General features: G+C 45.0%; 1 protein-coding gene across 3 annotated transcripts in view; it reads left to right on the forward strand.

Annotated features, from left to right (window-relative positions):
* The window catches only part of mybpc2a (myosin binding protein Ca), a 58,882-nt gene extending 48,261 nt beyond the window's left edge, over positions 1 to 10,621 (forward strand). For 2 of the 3 annotated variants that reach the window (XM_036938711.2, XM_090191509.1), the window contains exons 21-28: positions 14 to 181; positions 341 to 429; positions 704 to 899; positions 3,172 to 3,311; positions 3,537 to 3,696; positions 6,542 to 6,678; positions 9,225 to 9,411; positions 10,185 to 10,621. In XM_036938711.2, the coding sequence (XP_036794606.1) occupies positions 14 to 181; positions 341 to 429; positions 704 to 899; positions 3,172 to 3,311; positions 3,537 to 3,696; positions 6,542 to 6,678; positions 9,225 to 9,411; positions 10,185 to 10,225 (1,118 nt within the window). In that variant the 3' untranslated portion in view covers positions 10,226 to 10,621. The remainder of the gene's footprint in view (positions 1 to 13; positions 182 to 340; positions 430 to 703; positions 900 to 3,171; positions 3,312 to 3,536; positions 3,697 to 6,541; positions 6,679 to 9,224; positions 9,412 to 10,184) is intronic. The other variant, XR_016484810.1, reaches the window with a different exon arrangement.
* Positions 10,622 to 13,401: the final 2,780 nt, after the last annotated feature.

Below are 13,401 nucleotides of genomic sequence, written 5' to 3' on the forward strand. Positions count from 1 at the left end.
GTCCATCCCTCAGAGGATAACTGGGTAGAAGCCAATAAGGAGCCAGTGGACAAGAACACGTACCGTGTGAAGGGGCTGCCAACAGGAGAGAAGCTCTTGTTCAGAGTGGTGGCTATGAACATCGCTGGACGCAGCCCCCCCTGCACCATGAAACAGTCTGTCATCATCAGAGAGATCATGGGTCAGACTCACACGCATGCATGGACGCACACACACACACACACACACACACACACACACACACACACACATCTCATTAGACCTCTGACACACACGGTATACACAGCCACTTCCATTACTTCTGTGTTGACATTCCTCTCTGTCTCCCTCCATGTCTCAGAGAACCCAAAGATCCGCCTGCCTCGCCAGCTAAGAACCAAGTTCATCAGGAAAGTGGGCGAGAAGATCAACCTGGTCATCCCCTTCCAGGTCTGAGAACACCTAACACCACACAGTAGTAATCTTCCCCAGGCTAGAGGCAGGGCTGACTTCATGTTATCTGGGTCTCAGTGTGTGAAAAGAAGAGCAATCATTGTCCTGTAATGCAAAAACAAACCAATCAGAAAATGGGATATTCTTGCCAGTCTACACCTTTCTCACTTTAGGGTGTTCCTCCTGCACTTCTCCTGTAGCAGCATCTCACTCTTTAATTCAGTAAATGTCATTTTCATTCACTGACCATATCACCCCTCTGTTTCCCCAGGGGAAGCCTCGCCCCGTGGTCAACTGGCTGAAAGATGGTGAGCCCCTGGAGAATAAGTCGGTGGGCATCCGCACCAGTGACTTTGACACCATCCTGTTCATCCGCTCGGCAGAAAGGGACCACTCTGGGACGTACACCCTGTCTGTCCAGATAGACAACATGCAGGACAAGGCTGACATTCACATCCAGATCGTAGGTCAGTCACTGGCACCAACATCATTAGGGACTCTGGTCAAAAGTAGTGCACTATATAGGCAATAGGGTTTCAATTTGGGATGGAGGCCATATGTACAGTGGCAAGAAAAAGTATGTGAACCCTTCTGATGTATCTGGATTTCTGCATCAGTTGGTCATACAATTAGATCTGATCTTCATCCAAGTCACAACAACAGACAAACACAGTCTGCTTTAACTAATAACACACAAAGTATTGTATTTTTATTGTCTATATTGAGTACATCATTTAAAAATGCGCAGTGTAGGTTGGAAAATGTATGTGAACCCATAGGCTAATGACTTCTCTAAAAGCTAATTGGAGTCAGGAGTCAGCTAACCTGAAATACAATCTTTGAGATGAGATTGGAGATGTTGGTAAGAGCTGGCCTGCCCTATAAAAAACATTCACAAAATTTGAGTTTGCTATTCACAAGAAGCATTGCCTGATGTGAACCATGCCTTGAACAAACGAGATCTCAGAAGACCCAAGATTAAGAATTGGTGACTTGTATAAAGCTGGAAAGGGTTACAAAAGTATCTCTAAAAGCCTTGATGTTCACAGTAAGACAAATTGTCTATAAATGGAGAAAGTTCATCACTGTTGCTACTCTCCCTAGGAATGGCCGTCCTGTAAAGATGACTGCAAGAGCACAGCGCAGAATGCTCAATGAGGTTAAGAAGAATCCTAGAGTGTCAGCTAAAGACTTACAGAAATCTCTGGAACATGCTAACATCTCTGTTGACGAGTCTACGATATGTAAAACACTGTTCATGGGAGGAAGAAGCAACTGCTGTCCAAAAAAAACATTGCTGCACGTCTGAAGTTCGCAAAAGAGCATCTGGATGTTCCACAGTGCTACTGGCAAAATATTCTGTGGACAGATGAAACTACAGTTGAGTTGTTTGGAAGGAACACACAACACTATGTGTGGAGAAAAAAGGCACAGCGCACTAACATCAAAACCTCATCCCAACTGTAAAGTATGGTGAAGGGAGCATCATGGTTTGGAGCTGCTTTGCTGCCTCAGGGCCTGGACAGCTTGCTATCATCGACGGAAAAATGAATTCCCAAGTTTATCAAGACATCCGCCAATTGAAGCTCAACAGAAGTTGGGGGATGCCACAGGACAACGACCCAAAACACAGAAGTAAATACGCCTTCCGGAGTGGCCCAGTCAGAGTCCTGACCTCAACCTAATTGAGATGCTGTGGCATGACCTCGAGAGCGGTTCACACCAGGCATCCCAAGAATATTGCTGAACTGAAACAGTTTTGTAAAGAGGAATGGTCCAAAATTCCTCCTGACCGTTGTGCAGGTCTGATCCGCAACTACAGAAAACGTTTGGTGGAGGTTATTGCTGCCAAAGGAGGGTCAACCAGTTATTAAATCCAAGGGTTCACATACTTTTCCCACCCCGCACTGTGAATGTTTACACGGTGTGAATGTTTACACAGTGTGTCAATAAAGACATGAAAACGTATAATTGTTTGTGTGTTATTAATTTAAGCAGACTGTTTGTGTGTTGTTGTGATTTAGATGAAGATCAGATCAAATTGTATGACCAGTTTAAGCAGAAGTCCAGGTAATTCCAAAGGGTTCACCTCCTTTTCCTTGCCACTGTAACTGTATGTCCCCACTCACCCTTCAGTCACTATACCTAGTATGTTGTACTACTTATTACAGTCAAATATGGAGCCACCATGATGCAATGACTTAAATCTAGGATGACACCCCAGAGTTTAATGTGATGATAATTCCTCATTTAATCCTCGGAGGGAATCATCAAAGAGGCTGATTCCAATCTTCCTCTCCTCTCTTCTTAATCCTTCCCTCCTGCCCTGACTGCCACCGTACTGCCGCTTGGCTCCCTCCCTCCCCTCTTTCCCTCCTTCCTGCTCCCTTTAGCACCCGTGTGAGGGTCAGGGTGCTGTATGGCTGGGTGGGTGGATTATGCAGTGGGGTTCCATTGGCATTATTGGTGTGTAGACTGGGATTAGGGTGGGATTAGGGGCCTTTGTCTCCTTTCCCCTGCTGGGAGGTGAGCTAATGAGAGGGCCCAGCCTCCTCAGATCACCCCCCACACACATTTAGTCACAGCAGCAGCAGCACGGCAGAGACCAGGATTAATGACAAACATACTGGAGTACTGACGTACATGAGACACACTCCACATGCTCCATTTTCGCTGTCTGTTAAAAGAGATCTCTTTCTCACTGACACACAATGTACTCTCCCCCCTCCCCCCTCACAGACAAGCCAGGTCCTCCTATAAATGTGATGGTGACAGATGTGTGGGGCTTCAATGCTGCTCTGGAGTGGAAGCCCCCCAAAGACACAGGCAACACTGATATCATCGGCTACACCATCCAGAAGGCTGACAAGAAGACCCAGGTCTCCAATTCCCTCCTCTGTCTTTCCTCATCTCTCTCAATAGCTCTCTCTTTCTTTACTGTGTATCCACCTCACCTCTCCTTCTCTGCCCTCTCTACCCTCGTCCTCTGTTCTCAAACATCTGCCTCTATATATCCACATATCATCCCCTTTTTTTTTCAACCTCTCTAGTTCTCTGTAAACATATTTCTCTCTCTCTCTCCCTCTCCTTTTCTCTCTGGTCAGGGTTGGTTCACAGTGTATGAGCACAACCGCCGGCCCAGCTGCACAGCGTCTGACCTGGTCATGGGGAACGAGTACTCCTTCCGTGTGTTCAGTGAGAACATCTGTGGCTTGAGCGATGAGGTGGCCTTCAGCAAGAACACTGCCATCATAGGCAAAACAGGTAACACACTACAATACTACACCATACTATACCCCCCTGCACACTCACGCAAACACGCACACACCATCGCTGTGCAAATGTAGCCTGTCATTACAGCCATAAACAGTGATGCACTTTCAAAAGGCAAGATCGAGAAATAAACTGAGTTTTACACCAGCATTTTTTAGATTAAAGTCATTCATAGCTATTAGCAGCCAATATCAACTAGGGATATCATGTCACTTCTCTGGAGTCCAGAGCAAGCCAGGTCATATGGTCTACCTGTATGTATCGGAGGATGGAAACCATGGTTAGGGTAAGCACTAGCCTACAGTATGTCAATCTACTATCCCCCATAGTACAAAAGTTGACCTATTGTATTGGTCAACTTGGTCTTCTGTGTGAGAAAGTAATATTCCAAACTTAGTCTGGGACAGTTGTAGGATGTGATAGATCCCAAATCAATACAACCACTAGCATCAACAAAAACCTTTAAAGGCATTGAGGCTGATGCAACAGATCAGAACGTTTCTCTTAAAATGTTGATAAACTATTAGGCTATTTCTTCATATTATAAGCGCAGCAATGCGCACACGACAGTGCGAATGTTCCAAATGCAATCAATTAGTGGGAAAACACCATTCTAAAAAGTAACCACAAATGAGATTATGCATGTAATGCTTTATTATAGAGATGCATTTTTATGGTGAAAATGATCTTCCCCAAATTTGAATAACGCGTCATTCTCAAGTGATAACGTATCAGTCACAAGTGATAACGCATCATTCACAAGTGATAACGCATCATTCACAAGTGATAACGCGTCATTCACAAGTGATAACGCATCATTCACAAGTGATAACGCGTCATTCACAAGTGATAACGCATCATTCACAAGTGATAACGCGTCATTCACAAGTGATAACGCATCATTCACAAGTGATAACGCGTCATTCACAAGTGATAACGCGTCATTCACAAGTGATAACGCGTCATTCACAAGTGATAACGCATCATTCACAAGTGATAACGCATCATTCACAAGTGATAACGCATCATTCACAAGTGATAACGCGTCATTCACAAGTGATAACGCATCATTCACAAGTGATAACGCGTCATTCACAAGTGATAACGCATCATTCACAAGTGATAACGCGTCATTCACAAGTGATAACGCGTCATTCACAAGTGATAACGCGTCATTCACAAGTGATAACGCATCATTCACAAGTGATAACGCATCATTCACAAGTGATAACGCATCATTCACAAGTGATAACGCATCATTCACAATATCATTCTCAAAGGTGACCGCAAATGCGATTATGCATGTAATGCTTTTATTTATATATTTATAAGGTGTATTTTTATGGTGAAAATTGTCTTCCCCCAAACTTGACTCACATGCTGCGTATGTATGCCAGTTAGGCTCTGAACCCGTTGTAAAGCTGATTTAATATGCATCATTTTCAGAAGTTATGTGGCCACTTTTGATATGGTTTGTATCACAACTAGGCTACATGAGGTGTGCGACTATGATTTGAAAAAGTCGCAAAAAAAGGCATGCGCTGTTTCTTTCCTTACTGCACACAAGCTGGGCATCATTCACAAGTGATAACACATCATTCACAAGTGATAGGCTAATATTGTCACCCATCAGACTATTCTTGATTTATTCTTGTCTTTACATAACTAAATTTCACACACATTATTTAGTATTTGATTTAGAATATACCATTATCCACGTGTCGGAACGGGCAGGGGGAAAAAATACATGTCATCTATGCACTTAAATAGCGAATAGAGGACGATTTTCACGTGGTTCATTTTCATGCCAGCCAGGTCAGCTAATCTCCTGTTGTAAAGAGAAGCAATATGCTTAATATTATAAAAGTTGATAGATAAATATAGTGGGCCTAGCCCATAGAAAGCTGACGGGATCCTCCTCCTTTTAATAGAGGCCGTGAAAACTCTGTTTTCTCACACATGGGCTTTTCTCATGGGCTCTCATGAAGTGTTTTGATTTGATTTTCGATTACATTTGCATTGATGCCAGAGTGATTAGAGGGACAATAGAGTGCTCAGTACCAGGCAGTTAGCAAGTTTGGTAGGCTGCTAATGACCATCAGCAGCATCAGAGCTTGGAGAAGTCTAGTTACTGTGACTAAACGGTCACATGGAATTTGTCTGCGGTCATGACTCGTGACCGCCGGCCATGACTCGTGACCGCCAGCGTGGCCGTAATACAGTCACCGTAACAGCCTAACCATGGTCTGTCTGTAGTCTATTTCTTCCTCACAAATCTTGTAATAAATTCACCAGAATATGTTACATCTTCACCCCATAAGTAAAAAAAGACTGTTACAGTGTTACAGCTATCTTTAGAAATATAGCCAGTACTAGCCACTCAAACCTTCTAAAATGTGAAAATAATCAATGAAATTGCCAGGTAGCCTATTGTTCTGGCAAAGATGTGTTCGTAGCAGATTGCTAAACTTTATGTAGCTGATTTAAAATGTGTGAAAAAATTATGTTTCAAACTTGCGACCCCCCCCCCCCCCCCCCTTCCACAAAACCTTCTTGCGAACCCCAGTTTGAGAACCACTACACTACACAATACTATACTAAACCAAATGTAGTATGTAGATATAATAGACAACATGTGGTCCTCTGTAGCTCAGTTGCCGCTTGTGATGCCAGGATAGTGGGTTTGATTCCCGGGACAGCCATACGTAAAATGTATGCACGCATGCCTGTCAGTCCCTTTGGATAGAAGCACCTGCTAAATGGCATTTATTAATATTATTATTATATAGCCTAATAAACACAGCTATCACAGTCCCCATCTATATCCCTCCCTCAGATCTGGAGTACAACAAACCAGCCTTCAAAGAGAAGGACATGAGCAGCTCCCCCAAGTTTACAGCTCCCCTAGTGGACAGGGTTGTTGTTGCAGGCTACAGTACTGCCATCAGCTGTGCTGTCCGGGCCTACCCTAAGGTGAGGGTGTGTGTGTGTGGGGGGGGGGGGGCAGTACTGTAATTAAGTGTTTGAGTGTGTGTTGAGAGAGCGAAAACAAGAAGCTGTTTGAAGGTGCGTTTGTGTGTCACAAGCTATGGTTCCATTAACTTGTCCGGTGACTTTTCAACATTTAGAAAGTTGGCATAGAAAATAGATGCGACAATTGCCTGCTAGGGTGCGTTTCCATGTAACGATCTTGTGTCGATAAAAACAGCTGGACGTAATGATGTCACACCTAAAATACAAATGTAGTGGTTGAAGTGTTTCCATTTAACGATCTTGTGTCGATAAAAACAGCTGGACGTAATGATGTCACACCTAAAATACAAATGTAGTGGTTGAAGTGTTTCCATTTAACGATCTTGTGTCGATAAAAACAGCTGGACGTAATGATGTCACACCTAAAATACAAATGTAGTGGTTGAAGTGTTTCCATTACCATTTAGTCAAATTTTACATGAATAAATTGGCACCAACCTGTATCCCCTCCCACCTATCTGTTTCATGTCTCAGGCCGGTTGTGATACACAGCCGGTTGTGATACAGCCTGGAATTGAACCAGGGTCTGTAGTGACGCCTCTAGCACTGCAATGCAGGCATTCCTGAAAATCAGGACAATCCATGTACTGCAAAGAAACTTTATTTTTGTACACTGAACAAAAATATAAACTCAACATGCAACAATTTAAGATTTTACTGAGTTACAGTTCATACAAGGAAATCAGTCAAGTTGAAATGAATTCAGGCCCTAATCTATGGATTTCACATGACTAGGAATACAGATATGCATCTGTTGGTCACATATACCTTTAAAAAAAAAATAGGGGCGTGGATCAGAAAACCAGTCACTATCTGGTGTGACCACCATTTGACTCATGCAGCGCAACACATCTCCTTCACATAGAGTTGATCCGGCTGTTGATTGTGGCTTGTGGAATGTTGTCCCAATCCTCTTCAATGGCTGTGTGAAGTTGCTGGTTATTGTCGGGAACTGGAACACACTGTTGTACACGTCGATCCAGAGCATCCCAAATATGCTCAATGTGTGACATGTCTGGTGAGTATGCAGGCAATGGAATAACTTCCAGGAATTGTGTACAGTTCCTTGCGACATGGGGCTGTGCATTATCATGCTGAAACCGGGAATAATCCGTGAAGAGCACACTTCTCCAGCGTGCCAGTGGCCATCAAAGGTGAGCATTTGCCCACTGATGTCGGTTACGATGCCGAACTGCAGTCAAGTCAAGACCCTGGTGAAGACGACGAGCACGCAGATGAGCTTCCCTGAGACGGTTTCTGACAGTTTGTGGAGAAATTTGATTGTGCAAACCCACAGTTTCATCAGCTGCCCGGGTGGCTGGTTTCAGACAATCCCACTGCAAGGACCTGATGCCGGAGATGAGAAGCAGGTACTGGGAGTCAAACATTTATTCAGGAACAGATATAGAACACGACAGGAACAGCATCAGCCCACGGGTAAACAAGGACATATGACAAACACAATACGGAATAATGCGGACACAGGGAATACAACCAAGGAACAGACAGATATACAGGAGGTAATCAACAAAGTGATTACAAAGAGTCCAATGAGCGCAGCATGTTGGTAACAGGTGTGTAGGATGACGGGTAGCCTGGCGCCCTCGAGGGCCAGGGAGGTGGAGCGGGAGCAGGCGTGACACCCACAGGTGAAGAAGCCAGATATGGAGGTCCTGGGCTAGTCTAAAACGACTTTGGTAGAGAAATGAACATTAAATTCTCTGGCAACAGCTCTGGTGGACACTCCTGCAGTCAGCATGCCAATTGCACACTCCCTCAAAACTTGAGACATCTGTGGCCATTGTGTTGTGACAAAACTTCACATTTTAGGGTGGCCTTTTATTGTCCCCAGCAAAAGGTACACCTGTGTAATGATCTTTCTGTTTAATCAGCTTCTTGATATACCACCTGTCAGGTGGATGGATTATCTTGGCAGAAATGCTCACTAACAGGGATGTAAACAAATCTGTGCACAAAATTGGAGCGGAATAACCTTTTTGTGCGTATGGAACGTATGGGATCTTTTATTTCAGATCATGAAATATGGGACCAACACTGTACATGTTGTGTTTATATTTTTGTTCAGTGTAGTTGGAAAAATGTATATTGTAAGCATAGAATTAAATGTGGAGTGGAGCTTTATAGTTACTCGGTGACATCACGTGCCCCGGGTACCTTAAATGATTAGGCAATCATAATTTATTCAGAAAAACATAATTTCCATCTTTTTTTCACAAGTAAAGAAAAATGACTAAAATCCACCCTTGTTGAATCGATAAACCTGTTATCGTTCTTCAGAAAATGTCTCCTATATCTGCCTTTCCATTACACATGTTACTTTGATATTGCTTTTGTCGAATAAACCGGGGTCATTGGAAAATTGCCTAGTGAGTTGGTGATGTATATTTCAAGGCCAAATGTTTCCCCAATTAAAATTAAAGTCCCTCCCTCCTCTCTTAACCCCCCCTCTCCCATCCTCTCCTCAGGCTAAGATAGTGTGGATGAAGAACAAGATGATCATTGGGGAGGATCCAAAATTCTTGATGCAGAACAACCAGGGGGTGTTGACCCTGAACATCAGGAAGCCTGGCCAGTTTGACGGGGGCAAGTACTCCTGTAAGGCCATCAACGACCTGGGGGAGGACGAGGTGGAGTGCAGGCTGGAAGTCCGAGGTACTGGCTCACACACACACACACACACACTGTCACGCATTCACACATAGACATGCACAAACACACACACACACACACTTCAACTCCTATCATACTCAGCATGAGACAGACTTTTATTGGCAGTCAATAGTTGTCTAACTAATCATCAGTTATCATCCGGTAAACCCATTATTACAAAGCTGGTCATGGATTCACAATCTATGACTTATGATTATCGCTTGTTGGGAACACTCTGATAGTGTGTAATTTTCCCTAACAAGATTAAATGTAGAGATTGTGAGTGTATGATTCAGGCAGTTGTACAGAATACAAATCATCATATTATACTGAACAAAAATATAAACACAACAATTTACAAAGTTACACTTCATAGAAGGAAATCAGTCAATTTATATAAATTCATAAGGCCCTAATCTATGGATTTCACATGATTGGGCAGGGGTACAGCCATGGGTGGGACTGGAAGGGCATAGGCCCACCCACTTGGGAGCTAGGTTTTTCCCCACAAAAGGGCCTGTTACAGAAATTCTCACTAACAGGGATGTAAACAAATGTGTGCACAACATTTAAGAGTAATAACAGAAATGCTCACTAACAGGGATGTAAACAAATTTGTGCACAACATTTAAGAGTAATAACAGAAATGGGACCAACACTTTGTTGCTTTTATATATATATATATATATATATATATATAGGAGGGAGATTAAAGTAGGATAAATTCCCCCTCTAGCCTCTCTTTCATGGTGAGTTTCTCTCTCTGCCCTCCCCAGTCTTAAAGGAGAAGAAAGAAGGAGACGAGGAGAAGAAATGAGCGACAGTGACCGATAGAAACACCAGAGGATACAGTTCTGCATGAATCATAATGGATTATGTATAACAGGATAGACGTGAATAAATATGATTAGAATAAAAAACTGGTGATGTTTTCTAAATATGCTCTCTCTATCTCCCTCTCTCTCTCTTTCTTCCTCTCTCTATCTCTCTCGTTCTCACATCCTCACCAGTGGCATGTCAAATACCATATCGGTAATAACTGAATGAATTATGATAATAACAGATCACTACATTGAGACAAGTTAATTGAGAGTAGTAATAGAGTACCTTAATAATGGCTGAATATTACAGCTCAGAGATGGATTATTCTTATCTGTGACATGAACCTGTCAGTGCAACACACATAAAACAGTCATTTACCAAAGCATTGTCAGTGTTGTGTGTGAGGTCCCGGGCGGGTTTATCACGGCTGGTGGAATTTATGATTGTAATTCTGCTAGTGAAAGCATTGGTGTGTGTGTGTGTGTGTGTGTGTGTGTGTGTGTGTGTGTGTGTGTGTGTGTGTGTGTGTGTGTGTGTGTGTGTGTGTGTGTGTGTGTGTGTGTGTGTGTGTGTGTGTGTGTGCACCTACCTTCCATCATATTGGTTGCATTAGGTATGTGGAGTGGAGGGTAGGTAATGGGTATGGGGAGTGGAGGGTAGGTAATGGGTATGGAGAGTGGAGGGTAGGTAATGGGTATGGGGAGTGGAGGGTAGGGTAGGTAATGGGTATGGGGAGTGGGAGTGGAGAGTAGGTAATGTGTATGGGGAGTGGAGGGTAGGTAATGGGTATGGGGAGTGGAGGGTAGGTAATGGGTATGGGGAGTGGAGGGTAGGTAATGGGTATGGGGAGTGGAGTGTAGGTAATGGGTATGGGGAGTGGAGGGTAGGGTAGGTAATGGGTATGGGGAGTGGAGAGTAGGTAATGGGTATGGGGAGTGGAGGGTAGGTAATGGGTATGGGGAGTGGAGGGTAGGTAATGGGTATGGGGAGTGGAGGGTAGGTAATGGGTATGGAGAGTGGAGGGTAGGTAATAGGTATGGGGAGTGGAGTGTAGGTAATAGGTATGGGGAGTGGAGGGTAGGTAATGGGTATGGGGAGTGGGAGTGGAGGGTAGGTAATAGGTATGGGGAGTGGAGTGGAGGGTAGGTAATAGGTATGGGGAGTGGAGGGTAGGTAATGGGTATGGGGAGTGGGAGTGGAGGGTAGGTAATAGGTATGGGGAGTGGAGGGTAGGTAATAGGTATGGGGAGTGGAGGGTAGGTAATGGGTGTGGGAGTGGAGGGTAGGTAATAGGTGTGGGGGGTAGGGTAGGTTATAGGTATGGGGAGTGGAGGGTAGGATAGGTATGGGGAGTGGAGGGTAGGGTGGGTATGGGGAGTAGAGGGTAGGTCATGAGTATGTGGAGTGGAGGGTAGGGTAAGTAATAGGTATGGGGAGTGGGAGTGGAGGGTAGGTATGGGGAGTGGAGTGGAGGGTAGGTATGGGGAGTGGAGCGGAGGGTAGGGTAGGGTAAGTAATAGGTATGGGAAGTGGGAGTGGAGGGTAGGTATGGAGAGTGGGAGTGGAGGGTAGGTAATAGGTGTGGGAGTGGCGGGTAGGGTAGGTTATGGGGAGGGGAGGTAATAGGTATGGGGAGTGGAGTGGAGTGGAGGTGTGGGTAGGTAATGTGTATGGGGAGTGGAGGTTAGGTAATAGATATGGGGAGTGGAGTGGAGGTGTGGGTAGGTAATGGGTATGGGGAGTGGAGGGAATGGGGAGTGGAGTGGAGGGTAGGTAATAGGTGTGGGGGTAGGTAATAGGTATGGGTAGTGTGAGTGAAGGGTAGGTAATAGGTATGGGGAGTGGAGGGTAGGATAGGTATGGGGAGTGGAGGGTAGGGTGGGTATGGGGAGTAGAGGGTAGGTCATGAGAATGGGGAGTGGAGTGGAGGGTAGGTATGTGGAGTGGAGGGTAGGGTAGGTAATAGGTATGGGGAGTGGGAGTGGAGGGTAGGTATGGGGAGTGGGAGTGGAGGGTAGGTAATAGGTGTGGGAGTGGCGGGTAGGGTAGGTTATGGTGGGGGGAGGTAATAGGTATGGGGAGTGGAGTGGAGTGGAGGTGTGGGTAGGTAATGTGTATGGGGAGTGGAGGTTAGGTAATAGATATGGGGAGTGGAGTGGAGGTGTGGGTAATAGGTGTGGGGGTAGGGTAGGTAATAGGTGTGGGAGTGGAGGGTAGGGTAGGTAATTGTATGTGGAGGGTAGGTATTGGATATGTGGAGGGTAGGTATTGGATATGTGGAGGGTAGGTATGGGGAGTGGAGTGGAGGGTAGGGTATGGGGAGTGGAGGGTAGGTAATAGGTATGGGGAGTGGAGGGTAGAGTAGGTAAATGGTATGGGGAGTGGAGGGTAAGTAATTGGTATGGGGAGTGGAGGGTTAGGGTTAGGTATGGAGAGTGGAGGGTAGGTAATAGGTATTGGGAGTGGAGGGTATGGTAGGATAGGTTTGGGGAGTGGGGGGTAGGTAATTGGTATGGGGAGTGGAGGGTAGGTAATTGATATGGGGAGTGGAGGGTAGGTAATTGGTATGGGGAGTGGAGGGTAGGTAATTGGTATGGGGAGTGGAGGGTTAGGGTTAGGTATGGAGAGTGGAGGGTAGGTAATAGGTATTGGGAGTGGAGGGTATGGTAGGATAGGTTTGGGGAGTGGGGGGTAGGTAATTGGTATGGGGAGTGGAGGGTAGGTAATTGATATGGGGAGTGGAGGGTAGGTAATTGGTATGGGGAGTGGAGGGTAGGTAATTGATATGGGGAGTGGGGGGTAGGTAATTGGTATGGGGAGTGGAGGGTAGGTAATTGATATGGGGAGTGGAGGGTAGAGTAGGTAATAGGTGTGGGGAGTGGAGGGTAAGTGATAGGTATGGAGAGTGGAGGGTAGGTAATAGGTATTGGGAGTGGAGGGTATGGTAGGATAGGTTTGGGGAGTGGGGGGTAGGTAATAGGTATGGGGAGTGGAGGGTAGGTCATATGTATTGGGATAGTAGGGTAGGTAATTGGTATGGTGAGTGGAGGGTAGAGTTGGTAATAGGTATTGTGAGTGGAGGATAGGTTAGGTAGGTAATAGGTATGGGGAGTGGGGGGTAGGATAGGTAATAGGTATGGGGAGTGGTGGGTAGGGTAGGTAATAGGTATG

Source organism: Oncorhynchus mykiss, chromosome 12 (genome assembly GCF_057628025.1).
Source record: "Oncorhynchus mykiss isolate SJ-2025 chromosome 12, ASM5762802v1, whole genome shotgun sequence".
NCBI classification, from domain to species: Eukaryota; Metazoa; Chordata; class Actinopteri; order Salmoniformes; family Salmonidae; genus Oncorhynchus; species Oncorhynchus mykiss.